At 35.3% G+C, this 14,973-nt stretch overlaps 1 protein-coding gene across 1 annotated transcript in view; it reads right to left on the bottom strand.

Annotated features, from left to right (window-relative positions):
- The window catches only part of CEP350 (centrosomal protein 350), a 111,350-nt gene that overhangs the window by 21,444 nt on the left and 74,933 nt on the right, over positions 1–14,973 (bottom strand). The window contains exons 27-30 of the mRNA XM_053915551.1: positions 14,317–14,474; positions 6,656–6,855; positions 4,676–4,887; positions 1,896–2,040 (exon numbers count right to left, since the gene is read on the bottom strand). Of these exons, the coding sequence (XP_053771526.1) occupies positions 1,896–2,040; positions 4,676–4,887; positions 6,656–6,855; positions 14,317–14,474 (715 nt within the window). The remainder of the gene's footprint in view (positions 1–1,895; positions 2,041–4,675; positions 4,888–6,655; positions 6,856–14,316; positions 14,475–14,973) is intronic.

The raw sequence follows: 14,973 nt of genomic DNA on the forward strand, positions 1-14,973 counted from the left end.
TTTATGGCATTCTCTCCTACAGGGTTTTTGGGAGGTGGTGGAAAGCAGAGGTGGTAGGTAAATGACACTTCAGTTTATTGAAACACATCAAGACAGAATAACCTCATGGACAGAATAACTTAATTAAAAATTAAGTTTCTGATTATTTGACACATGTGGACTATATTTATTTGTTTGAAAACAAACTATCACTTAAGTGAGAAAGGTATTATATAATCTTGCTATATTAAAATTACTTCCGTAAATACTATATATAATGATGTCATCGTGAATACATACATAGCGTCTATAATTCAGAAATCTCGAGCTACTTTTCTAAAACTACTCTTACCAAGGAAACAGTATCTTAAAATATTATCATTAATCTTGGTGTGTAAACTTATCCAAGAATGGTTAAGATATTCCATTGCTACAGATAGAAGACATTATCCAATACGGGAAGGAAAGGTGAAGAAAGTCACCAGCAAGTGATAAAACCAAGATAAGAATCCGTGTTTCCAAGATCAAGTGTACGTCTACTGACGTGTTACTCTATAGGCAAGAACTTTACCAGAGTGCATGAAAGCAAACATATAACGATATTAATAGCTTTCTTTTTTAAAACAATTTTTGACAACCAAATTCATTTTTCTTTTCTTTTAAACTAAAGGTTTTTATAAAAATCAATTTTAGAGAGAGAAAGGGAGGAAGGGAGAGTGAGCAAGAGAAATTTTGATTTTTGTTGTTCCACTTATTTATGCATTCATTGGTTGATTCTTCAACTGGGGTGACCCATTAATTCCATTTCTGAGAATTTATTCCTACTGAGATATTGAACAAGAATATATAAACATATTATATAATGTTTATTACAACATAATAAGCAATTAAATTGTGAAACTATTAAATGACCATCACTAGGGAAATGATCAAATAAACTATGATATATCTACTCTTTGAAATATTATTCAGTTATTCAGAGAAAAAGGGAGATCTGTAAATATGGGTGTGGGAGAAATTTCATGATTTACTACTGTCTGAAACATTGAAAACAAAGCGGGTATAGAATAGAATCAAAGACCGAAAAACGTATTTTTTGCTTTTCCTTTACTAAATGCTTACTCAAGCAAACTAAAAATGAGCTCAGAAGGCATACACTCAATATGGTATTAATCTTCCTCAGAATCCGGCACAAACTGAACACTGTCTCTCTAGATATACTTTCCATGATCAACGAACTCCTTGAAGTCTTTTAAAGTAGAGGCTGGCTGCTCATTCTTTCAAAATCTATATACTGTGGAGATCTGTAATAGGATAGAGGTTATGGGAAAACGGATAATGCTCCTCACTGCTATTTGCAGTCTCTTCCCTACTTTTCCTCTTTTGAGCTGTATGCCACCCTGCCCTACCACCTCCCGTCTCTCCTTGTGGTCATCACTAATTCTTTCAAGAAACATGTAATAAATTTCTACCACGTGCAATGCAAAGTACCTGCCAGGTTCTGGCGCTACAATTGTTAACAAAACATAGACCCTCCTTTCCAGAAGTCTACATCTGGTAGGGAGACCTGCTGGGTAATGCCTGGTTGCAACTGCTGTGCTGTCTGACGCAGCAGGTGGAAGCGCAGACTGCTATGGGAACACAGAAGCATGTCTGACTCACAGGAAAAATTCTACAAATGCCTGATGAATAAAAGCTGCCCATTAACACCAGAGAATGTAACAGTTTGTTATGTTTAGTGTAACTTGCGGTACAATTATCAGTAAAAGGCAAAGAATTACGCAATTTATTCTTGGCAAGAAAAAAGACTTAGCAAATGCAACAAAGGATAACATCATTCCAGCATACGGTTAGACAAAACTTAAGAGAAACTCAAATACAGTACGAAGTGAAAAACTCTCCACTATTAGTCTTACCTGACTGTGTCATAGATAATGACTCGTCTGACCAACTGTAGCAGGGCTGATGGGACTTGACAGGGAGGTGACATTGTCCTCCAGCCCTATGACTTCCTTTGCTAGACTCTTGCTTTGCCACAGATGCGCAGCTTTTGGGAGGTGACTGTTCAAAGAGAAAACCAAATGGGAACTGTTCTGTGAATAGTTGTAAACTTTATTTAAACGTGAGATATTAACCAGTTAAAGATAATATTTACAAAAAATTTTAAATAACTATGACATAAACAGTTTTAAAAAGTTTACAAATTTTACAAAAAAAATAAGACTTCAATTTTTTTAAAGGTACAGAAAAACGTTTTAAGACGTATGCTTTAAAAGATATTTATAATAATCCAGAAGTAGCTATTGTATAAGTGATATTTATCCTCTTTTTAATTAAAAAAATACTAAGTTGGGGGTGCAGGTATCTCTTCAATGTAGTAATTTTGTTTCCCTTGGATATATACCCAGAAGTGGAAATGCTGGATCATACGGTAGTTTTCCACCAACAGATAAATGAATAAAGGAAAATGTGATGTATCATTTGACAACATGGACAGATCCTGAGGGCACTATGCCAAGTGAAATTAAGTCAGAGAAAGAGAAAGACAAATATTGTGTGATTTCGCTTATACGTGGAATCGAAAAAAATCCAAACTCAGAAGAACATAGCTCAGATTCACGGTTTCCAGAGGCAGAGGACAGGCCTTGGGAGAACTGGGTGAAGGCGGTCTAGAGCACAGACTCTCGGTTACAAGCCACTACTGCGGCTGTAGTGCGCCACAGGACGGCAGCAGTTAACACTGCCGTGCGGCGCACTTGAAAGCTGCTAAGACAGGAGTTCCTCCAAGTTCTTACAACCAGGAGGAAAACATTTCTGTAACTGTATGAGGTGATGGATGTTAACCAAACGGCACGGCCATCACTTCACACTAGATGTGCACCATGTCATTCTGTGCTGTACACTTTAAACTCACACACTGTTGGATGTCAGTTATATCGCAAAAAAGCTGAAAAAATTTAAATCCCAAACGTACTATTTTTATGGAAGGAAGGAGGAAAGGAAGAAAATAGAGCATAAGAAGACTGCCCACAAGAGATTATTACAAAGGACATAATTTGTACCCTGCAGCAAGTGGAAGTGAGAACGCCTGACCTGATTCGTAGCTACCGTCACTTCCTGTCCCTGTGACTTTGGGCAAGGTTCCTAGCCTGCTCGGCTTCACGGTGGGGCTTGATGCAGTATCTATAGAGAGCACTGGGAGGGTAACCCACATTTAACATACTACCTGGCACTTGGTCAGTAAGCACTCAGTAAGATATTAGTTTTTATTATAAAAACCACTTTAAGGTACACTGGTTTTGATGTCCTTGAAATATATATTTTTGTGAGGAAAAAAATCTATATTTTGGTATTTGATCAGATGATGATGGCTATCCAAACCTCAGTAAGGATGTAGGTAAAATCTAATCAATTTATAGAAAGTAATAAAATAATAAGATTGTGTCAAAAGGCATCGTTTGGTTGTAAATGCCTGAAAGGGAGGAATCATGCAACAATTATCTATCCAACAAGCCCATTTTCAGATAATAACCAAGAAATCACTAACGCGATAATTTAAACAGAAGCTTTATATAATCTAAAAGCACTGTTTTCAAGTATGTGCACAAAGCATTGGAATATTTTGCAACATAACATGAAATGGGCTCTTCATTGGATTAAAAAAAAAGATATTTATCCTCCAAATTTTTCAGGTGCTGTAACACATGTGACTCTGATTTTCTAATAGGGAAATGCTATTCTCTCTTCACATCCACAAAAATACACTTTAACAAAGGATTTTCCATTCTGAATTTAGGCGGATTAACTGTTTTGAAACACAGACAGGCCTTAACAATATTTGTATTCGTTTAATATCTGATATTGTTAGGTTAAGTCCTTTTTGTACTTTATAAAATCAAGTTAAAAAGAATAAAGTTAAGATTGTAGCTTAAATTTTTACCAGCTAAGTTTTATTTATGAAGTATAGAATTAGGGACAATATGGAAAATATTCTTATTCTAAAAGTGACCATTATTCTCATTTAGAATCAATAACCATTTCAGATCTGTCTTAAAAAGATGAGCACTGGTTGATGTGGTCAGTGGATTGAGCACCAGCCTGTGAACCAATGGGTCACTGGTTCAATTCCTAGTCAGGGCACATGCCTGGGATGTAGGCCAGGTCGCCAGTAGGGGGTGCACAAGAGGCAACCACACATTGATGTTTCTCTTCCTTTCTTTCTCCCTCCCTTTCCCCTCTCTAAAAATAAATAAATAAAATCTAAAACAAGAAAAAAGATGAAACCTTCCTTTCATTCTGATTATGAGTTATAGAACAGTTATTAACTACATTGTAGAAAAGGCACACTGGTATGATTTAAGCTCTTATTATTTCTGTTATATGAAAAAACACAGATTTTAAAGCAACTTGTTATGTTCCCATACATTACCTTTATCAAAGACTTTAGAAGTTCCTATACCCTCAATATTTAGACTTAATAGCATGTAATTTTATAAATGTCGCTAAAGCTAAAGATCATACATAAATCTTTAGGAGTCAATGAAAAGCTTTATTTCTATTCAAATGTTATATGTGTATGTTAAAGATATGAGTGATAGCTGACACTGTCATTAATAGAAGGATGTAACTGTTACTAATATACCTTTTAGACAGGTTTCTTCCTAAAGCTTTAAGATACAAATACACAAAAACTTACATGTTTACTAGGAGAAGTAGAAGATTCCAGTTCCTGTGAAAAAACCATGTCCTCAGTCAGCAAACTGTGATCTGGACTGCCTGGCTGCTCCTGGGCGGTGGACTCACATGGCATATAGTCAGCAGCAGGGCTGCCCAGTTCCTCCGGGATGGAACTCTCACTGTGCAGGCGAGAGTAGGAAGGTACTGGCGAGTCCGCCTCATTCGTCATTTCTAGGAGGAGAGGGTGGAAGCAAGAAAAAGTACACAACCCTGGTAAGGGAAATGTTCCACTGTTACACTTCACATTTGTTTTTAACATAATTTCACTAACTGCACTTAGATATAACTTTTTAATCCCATCCTTAATGAACCACACTTGCTATAAAATCTGTTAGTCTAATTAAGAATTTTGGCTGACACAAACTGAGAGGTCATCTGTGACATATAACCAACTGTTACAGTTACTGGCACCCCAAGTGTTTGTGAAGATGCAGAGTAATTACAGTCACATACTCCTTTAGGGGTGAATACTAGTCCAACCAACCACTTTGGAAGACAATTTAGTAGAATTCGGACGCATGAAAACACTCTATGATCTAGCAACTCCACTCTCAAGAAATCTTGCATATGAACAGCAAGAGAAATGCCCATGGTCACTGGCAGAACTGTTATAATGGCCAAAAACTAGAAGGAACATAAATGTCTACTGACAGTAAAATGAATAAACCGTGGTATATTTATATAATGAAATGCTACAAAACACTAAAAATGAGTAAACTACAGCTCTGCATCAGTGGAGACACACTATGAACTCTATTTAGCATTTTCAGAATTTGTAACATTGTCTTGCCTCTGGAATTTCCTGTCCATTGTGGCCTCTGCTCAATCTAAGAAAACAAATATATTTGACACTAAACAGGAAATTCTTGAGATTATACAAGTATACATTGTATTTGTCTAATCTTAAGAATGTACACTGCTTTCCCTCTTTGTCTCTACAGGTGTAACGTCCCACAAAAATTCGGTTCTATCCCACTTTGGGTCAATACTGCTAACATTTAGTATACTTAATTCTAAACCTCACTTATTATTTTGGGCCCAATGACTTGATATTTAAAAGCAGTTCAGTTCAAAATTTAAAAAGGCATATTCTTATACCATGTATGTGTAGCATAATCAGGATGGTTAAATGAAGGAAGGAATTCTAAAAATCCTCAAGGATATTTATCTATTCTTAGACAGACGGGATAAAATTTAAAATGGTTCAGAAAATGATTTAATTTTTAGGTGTTTGGCAATAGAAGAATCCTCCACATTTCAGCTTTATGTGCCTCAACATACTTTATCTTTTGTTCAATAGTGGTAACATATATTCACTTTAAAAGTTCAAACAATATAAAGATTGTATAAAGATAAAAGTGAAAGTCACCTGTCCTGAGAGAAAACCACAGAAGCTTCTCCAATCTGCTGTCTGTGGAAGACTTGATTTTGGAAATCTTCATTTTTTTTTTTTTTGCCTTTTCCCTCATTTTTTAATTACAAAAGCAGTACAAGAACGCAGTACAAAAGAAACCCACCTTCAAACCGTGTGGAAAGGTGAGAGCGACCAGTTCATACACTTATCCCCCCACTCTCATCTGCCCACTTTCCACACCTCCGAGGCAAAAGAGTGGTCAGGGAGGGTTGCTGTGTTCATGTGTATCTTTCCAGACCTTGTACTATTCTGCCCGACTTGTTTAAAATTTACTTTTTTAACTTGTGGTAAAATACATATAACATAAAATTGACGATTCTAACCACTTTTTTTTTTAGAGTTCAGCTGTTTATTGAACGTGTTACAAAAAAGGTTTAGTCAGAAAGACCAAAGCCCGTGTCATATCGGACTCCTCAGATCCTTCTGTCTTTGCTCCCACTTTCATTCCTTCGCTGGGGCCGCCGCAGTGTGTATGTGTGTGGTGGTGGGGGGGGGTGTAATCTGAATAGAGTTAGTATACATTACCTTTCTGTTCTGCTCTTTGTTCCTCCAGTTCTTTCTTAGGAGTTTTAGGCTTTATTAATTCTGTGTCCCAGGCAGCCAAAGCTTGTTTTTCCATTTGACGAATTTCTGCTTCCTCTGCATCTAAACGTCGCTTCCACTCTAGCAGCTCTTCTGCATGCTGTCGCCGCTGCATTAGTTTTTGCTCCCGCTTGGTCAGAAACCTATGGTCACACCACGAAGAACAGTGAGAGCGCAAATCTGTAGGCAGAAATCACTTTGCGAGTGCTATCACTCATTCCCTTATCAACAAGCTGTGTAAAAAAGAACATTCGCACTACTCATCTGAAAAAAGTTTGAGATTGTAGAAGCTTAGATGAGTCAACTTATTTAGAAAACGAGAGAATTTATGTTTTACTTGTAATTTTAAGAGTAACAAAGGAAAAAGAGTGGTAAATTCAGGGAAAAAATCTTCAGAACGTCTGCACAACCATGACTGATAATATATATATTTTTTTCATAGGTGATTCTTCTTCATAAGAGAAGACATAAAAGGAATTTTTTCTGAGGGCTCAGGCTAGAAAACACACAAACTCAAAACAACAAAGACCAAACCAACAACAAAAAGCAAACCCCAAAGCCCCCAAATAAGCAAGCAAACAAAAAACATGTTCATGTCCCACTCTGACTTTTATTTTCAAACTCAATCTGGTTTTGCTTCAGGTGTAGTGAGTTTGGTAGCCATTACCTAAGAGATACAATGTCAGGTGTTAATCTGTTTTCCATGGAGAGAACTCTGAGCACCAGGCAGATGCCGTATACATAAAAACGTAACTTTACTGGAGTAAAAGGATGCACCAAATGCCTCAAATTTCTCAGTTTAACCCTACCTTTGAAATTAAATAGCCCAATATAGCTTAGCTTCAAAACGGAGAAATTACTGAGGAAAAGTTTTTGAGTAGTTGAAAAGCTACTATTAAACTTTTCTCAAATGTAGATGTGGCAGCTTCATAAAAGGTGGACTGCTCATATGACTGGTATGAGATCTGTAGCGGTAGCTAATCGACAAAAATGCACCCAGGCATCCAACAAACATTTGATATAAAGCACAAAAACCGTCACACTCCACAGTCAGCATGTCAAATTAATGTAGAAACAAAAAGGTTTCTATGGGACATTTGACAAGAGGGCTCTAGGCTCTTAGGGGAAAAAAAAGAAAGAGAAAAGAAAAAAGAAGCAAACAAAACAAACAAAAAGAACAGAGCATGCTCTATCAAAGAGTGCACTGAAAAAGGTGCAGTTACCTGACCAACTGGTTGTAGATATACAGCTGGAATTTGGGATGGAGGTTGGGGAAACAGACACTGAGAGAGGCCCAGTGATGAGACGTAAAGACAGAGAAGAAGTAGTGAACAGGAGAGCAGTGTCTACAAAATAAGGAGGAAGATTTTAAAACCAAGAGATCAAGAGGCAGAAAGAATGAGAAAGGGGAAGCATAAGAGCTGAGTGAAGAACTTTTAGTATGTTTCCTGAGGAACATTACAAGCTCCTTGGTTAAAGCAAGTGTTATATTCTGTGACATATACAGAATAAAACATGTACCTTTTATAGATCTTACCAATGATTTCTGAATAAACGTGCCTTTCTTCTTACATGTTGCTTTACCACCATCTATACTTCTTAGGTAAATTTACACTTCCAGGTAAATTTACTTGTTTGTGAATTGAGTAATGAGAAGTACCTTGTGGAGCTAAATATGTTTCCCCATAAGCTTTAACAGAAGACTACAACAATTATGGATGTGAACCTATATATCAGCAATTCTACATACATATGTTACCATGATTTCTATCTGTACCTTGTCATATATTTTAAGTCTTGAATTTAAATTAAAAAGCACTATATTTACCTTACTTAGTAACCTTACCATCATCATCAACTTGAAAATAATGTAATTTTAAAAATCAACTTAAACTAAAAATACATTGTTCACCTCTACACCATAAAGCTTACTGCTACTAACAGGACCTAGCTGAGGTTATTGTGATTTATATTTAACAAGGGCATACTTGAATAGTAATATTGATATTCAATACCCATCTTATAAATTATCAGGATAAGAATTAAGAATAAACTAAGCTGGTCCCAATAAATACTGCCATTAAAAATAATCATGCTGTGGACAGCTCAATCATAACATTAAAAGAAAATTACATGTTAATGTTATAAAAGTAGCAAAACCCACTAGTTCCCCTTCATTTTAAATAGTAAGTAGGTTATTATGTACATGAAAACATACATAAGCCTAGTCACAGCATGGAAGGTTGACTCTCTTTGACAGAGCATGCTCCTGTTCACATGCACACAGCAGTAGCTTTTAGCTCAAGGCAACAGGTATTGCCTTGGAAGGGCAAGGAATTGTATCAGTACATCACAGAAGTGAGAAAATCTAGGTATAAATCCAGCCAGTCATTTGGATTTTAAAAAGTATGTAGAATCTTGCCTACATGTATATCTTTATAAAACAGACTATCAATGTCTGTTTTATACAACTTGATGTTTTACTTAATATTTTAACTCGCCTTCATTTACTCATACACACACACACACGTATCTGGATTGCCTTGATTTTCTGCACCAAAGTTCAAGGAAAAACAATTTTGCCAAATTTCAGTAAGACACTGCAGTCTTCCTTGCCATTCTTTATGACTGTATAATGAACTTATTTTGATGCCAAGTATCAAAATATTATGCAAAAACACATGTACTTGGCAAAAGGTCCAAAAAATCTATTCATAACATTCAAATTTCACCCACCCTCTTAAGTGTATAACTGCTAAATGCATGCATGACCTAGTATAAAAAGTAGAATATTGAAACATGAAATAAACTGTAAAAAGATACAATTTAACTTTTTGTCCATCTCAATAAAGGATAATTTTTTTCTATTAAAACAAATACTGATTTTTTTTTACATGCAAAGATTAAGCATATTCAAAAGTTCTAGGTTAGAAATAAACAACAAAAAGAAATGGCCAATAGAAAAAGAAGAGAAAATATTTTAAGAAACAGTATAAGTTTAACTTGAAGTCAGAACTTCTTCCCAGAGCAATGTTCCTTATTTAATACATGTATATTCTAGAAATGAAGAGTATTCTTTAAAAGCTGAATAAAATAGAGATAAAAGAAGTACTTCACACTAGAGTTAACTCCAAGATGTTGCACAAGAAATAAACGAAATTTGTCTATCACAGAGACATAAATGTCTACTACTAATAGAAAATGCTACTAATCCACTTTATAGTTGGTGTTAAGGCATCACCCCAGCAAGGCCTCTGATGGTAACAGAATAGTGGGCTAGGATTAGAGGTATAATAGATTTAATATAATATGGAGATTATATTCCTATAATGTTTAATCTTAAGAAATTCATGAGTTCCCTGGTTGGTGTGGCTCAGTGGACTAAGTGTCGGCCTTTGAATGGAAAGGTCGCAGGTTCAATTCCCGGCCAGGGCACAAACCTGGGTTGCTGGCCAAGCCCCCAGTTGGGAATGTGAGAGAGGCAACCAATCAATATATCTCTCTAGTACATCGGTGTTTCTCTCCCTCTCTTTCTCCTTCCCTTCCCCTCTAATAAATAAACAAAATTTTTTTAAAAAAATTATAAAGAACACTTAAAAAAAGAAATTCATGAGCAACTGATTGATTCATTTTTAAAGTCACACTTTCACACTCTAAAGTTGAGCAATGTAGCTACTCAACTCCAGCAATCAGCCAATGGGCACTCTTCCAGTTTAAGGGTCAGTTTCTACTAACTTTAAGTCATCCATGTAGTTTTTTTAAAATCCTCACCAGAGGACATATATATTTTTTACTGAGTTTAGACAGAGGAGAAAAGGGAGAGACAAACCTCAATGTGTGTGCCCTGACCGGTGATCAAACTAGCGACCTTCTGATGTAAGATGGACCACACTCTACCAACTGAGCCACCTGGCCAGGGCCAATGCAGTTTTTTTTTGAAAAACCTGATGCTGAAAGCAGATAGGCCAACTTAGCTCAACTTTCACTTTGGCTGCCTGAAGTCCAGAGAGCAGGGTTCTAGTTCTAGCTCTGCCATTACGCCATGTGTGTGGCTTGGGAAAAGTTACTTAATCCCTGTGGGCATCAATTTCTTCCTGTAAAACTAAAAGACTATACTAGACGACTTCCCTAAGAGTGCTTCAAGTTCCATCATTCTATAATTCTTTCTTTCTCCATTCAAGTACCTCCTCATACATTTTTAAATACAACAAAATGCTAGACCATGTAGCATAAATGAGAACCTTTTTTTCCCCTCCAGAGTTAATATAATTTTAGATTATTCCAACAGATTGTAAAACCATGCTATAATTTCAAAGAGCAAAATAAAATAATAAACTCACAACTATCAACAACTAAGCCTAAAACAAATTAAAATAAAAATAAACAAAAACAAACTAAGCCAACAACTAGAACAGGAACAGAATCACAGAAATGGAGATCATGGAGGGGTGTCACTGGGGAGGGAGAGGGGGAGAACGGGGGAAAAGGTACAGGGAATAAGAAGCACAAATGGTAGGTATAAAATAGACAGGGGGAGGTTAAGAATAATAGTATAGGAAATGGAGAAGCCGAAGAACTGATATGTACGACCCATGGACATAAACTAAGAGGGGGGGGAATGCTGGTGGGAGGGGGATTGCAGGGCGGAGGCGAATAAAGGGGAGAAAAAAATGGGACAACAGTAATATCATAATTGATAAAATGTATTTTTAAAAAAAGATTCTAAATTTTAAATGATACTTCTAGTTCTAAAATTATTTGGTTCTGAAAGATATTAAACAAAACAAAACTCTAATACCCCAAATCATTTTAAAATTCTTTCTGGATCTATGATTCTTTAATTCTACACTGTTATAAGTAAAAATAAAATGTGTTTTATTTTTTTTATCCTCACCCAAGGACCTATTTTAAAAAATTGATTTTAGACAGAAGGGAAAGGAATGAGAGAGAACAACATCGATGTGAGAGAGGAACATTGATCAGTCGCCTCCTGCAGTTGCCTACCCCGACGGGGTCTCAAATTTGCAACCCAGGCATGTGCCCTGACTGGGAATTGAACTGGTAACCCTTTGGTTCACAGGCCAGCACTCAATCCACTGAGCCACCCCAGCCAGAAATGCTTAACTTTTTGATTAAACCAAATAATTTCATTTATTCCTAACTGGGAATATTTTTAAATATTCAAAATATTTAAAGGGAATGTTACAGAAGTTTTGTGACCATAGGCTTCATTTTTCCATGCTGCCTTGATCCACAATGATCAAACTAAAAAATAATGTTGTTATTTTATTTTTTCTTCTTATGCTATAAAGTACTTTCTAGTTCTAAAGTATGTTTAATTCTGAACACTCATCCATGAAAATTTGCTTTATACTCTTTTCATTATAAATTTCTTCCCTCTATGAAATTCCTTAGCAACTGACTTATATATACTTCTCTAAAGAAACCTAAAAAAAAAAAAAAGAAACCTGATACTTGTTTTTTTTCCACCTAGACTATCAACTCTTTGAGACAAGATTCATGTTTGATTCTTCTTCATATCCCCCAGAACAAATAATAGTGTCAGCAAAGGCTCAAATGATTTTGTAATTACTGGGTATCTACTGTAGCAAAATTCACTCACTATTTATTGAGCTGTGGAAGATCTAATTCTAAAGATGCTTTTGATGATTTGAATGGTATTTAAAAACTAGTTTTCACATTACTCTGTTTTGAGATCAAAAAATATTGCATAACTGTAATATTTTTCAATGCACTGGTAATTCTGGAAAATACTCATGTTAATCTTCCAATTTCAGCACCATCATCCCAACCTTAATGCTAATTTCTTGGCCACTGCTGCCCTCACCCAATCCCTACCCACAAAGGTCTGAATGCTTCAAGGCCTATTCTCTCTTACAAACTTCTCAGAAGTTTACTGCAGGAGTTGACAAAGAAAGGGAGAACAATACTACAAAAACTTAAGGTGTTTAATATTTTGAATTCTGAGAAAATAATTAACAGAATAAATAAATTCAACCTTGAATTTGTTGAGGTTTAACCAAATCTGAAATAAGCACCTGAGACTAATCTCACAGATAAACAAGGATTAGCAGTTTCTTCTACACGTGGTTAAACTTAGGCTATTATTCATAGAGACCAGCATGAAGATCTCACTGATATAGACAATAAGGGATCAATGAAGACACTACTCCATTAGCTGTTGTTCCTCCAACACTTATCATTCAAAGACATTTGGAGACAGATGCAAAGTGTCCATCAGTTATGAAAATTTATGAGATTATTCTGAATTCAAAGATCCTTGGAGCAATACAGCATGTCTAAACAGACTATGGGAAAATTTTATTAGGAAAGAAAGAAAGCACCTCTAGTTTAAATTTCAATAAATTCCTATCTGAAGAAGCCTTAATCAGTCTATCCCATGGAAATCATCCAAAAGGAGTATTTACACGTTGGTGAATATTTGGTTTCACCCCCTTATACTTATTTTTAAAATTTGTGCTTATTTTTTAAAAATTATTTTTATAATCAACTTAGGTATACTTAAGTTAGGAAATGCCAATATTAAAGTACTGAAATGCAATCTCAATTAAACAATGCATTCCCAACATGAAAACTGCACCTACAGTAAACATTCACTAAGATTTGACTTACAACTGCTTGGCTATTCAGAAGCTAATTAAATCATAGATTGATCTAATGAATATAGAATATTATTTTGAATATAGAGCATATTTATGAATACAGAACACTATTAAATTTGGTAATATGTGGTACACATCACCAAGATATCTAGATAAAACTTAAGTTCCATCTGTGGTTCAAATTGGGAACTGAAAATAAAATGGCAGTCGACAAAAATCCGCAATGGGTCTCTTCCACATTTAAAGGAGGTGGGATTAGACAGTCAAAGACGGGGTCTACAAACAGCAATTGGCAGTACATGTCATTAAATGTACACCTAAAAGAGTAAACTTTCACATAAATGTCCTTTTATATGGTCAAAGCTGACATGCAAGTGAGCTACATTTAAGTAGGTATAGCTTTCTTTAAAAGAACCTTTAAAAACTTATACTTAGAAATGTTTTAAAAGAATAGTAGAGTGTCAAATCATTCAACACCCCAGCATTTCGGTCTCTGTGGCCTCAACTGAGCAATCCACACCTACTCACAAGGTCAAGTCTCACTCTTCTATGTGAACAAGCCTGCCACCTGTCGGACGGCCACAGGACGAGATGACCCCAGGACACACCATTAATCAGTCGCTCCCCAAGTCAGTAGACCTGTCCTCAGATTTCAGAGAAGGTACAAATTTCACACTTATCATAACTTTCAGTGAAAGAAAGAAGAAAACATTGTCATGGGTATATGTGCAAATACTACTTTGATTTTTAAAATGAGAAACCCGGCTGTATGAAAAACAAGAATATTTGTTTTATTAATCAGATCTACAGTTAATTGACTTCTAGACAGACTTACTAATTCTGTTAAAATGCTACTGAAACCATAAAATATTCTATCAATTTAATCTAATGAAGTACATTAAAAATATTTGTTGTTATTACTTTCAATGTAAACACAAGAAATTTATAAAGATGAATTACTTTTCATCCATGCGGCTTCTCATCTTCTTCAGTTTCTGCATAATGCTGCTAGTCTCGCTGCTGGAGATGGAAATGGGGGAAGGGCTGCGGGTCTCCAAGTCAGTTGGACGGGGACTAATTGCCTTATTTTCCTTTGTGCCATCGTCACTGTGAGAGTCCTACAAACAAAGGGCGATAGAGTTTTACAATTTTACTGGAGTTTAAGATTCCAAAGTGATCATAAACAATGTCATTTCAAAATTAAGTTTATCTTTAAAACAATATTTATAAAATAGCCAACATTTAGGTATTACTTAACAAAATTTTTATCACATTAAAACTGGCTAAAATAAAAATTTTATGTCATGTATATTTTACACAGATTTATATATAATCAAAGTGTAATAACTTTTAAGACATTAAAAAAATCAAGAAACTTCTACTACTAGTAATCTAATATCTAAATGTCTTAATTTTTAAAAATTAAACTACTCAAAAAGGAATATAAAATTACACACATTATAACTATATAAAATATACATGAGCAGTCACAAAAAATGCAGGGAACACATACTTATTTTAATCACACTGATGAATGGATCTTTTTTCTATAAATATTTCTTACAGAAAACAGTATTTTCTCAAGTTAAAAAGTTTATAATAAAAGAATATTTAGGA

This window comes from Desmodus rotundus, chromosome 12, assembly GCF_022682495.2.
Source record: "Desmodus rotundus isolate HL8 chromosome 12, HLdesRot8A.1, whole genome shotgun sequence".
Classification (NCBI taxonomy): domain Eukaryota; kingdom Metazoa; phylum Chordata; class Mammalia; order Chiroptera; family Phyllostomidae; genus Desmodus; species Desmodus rotundus.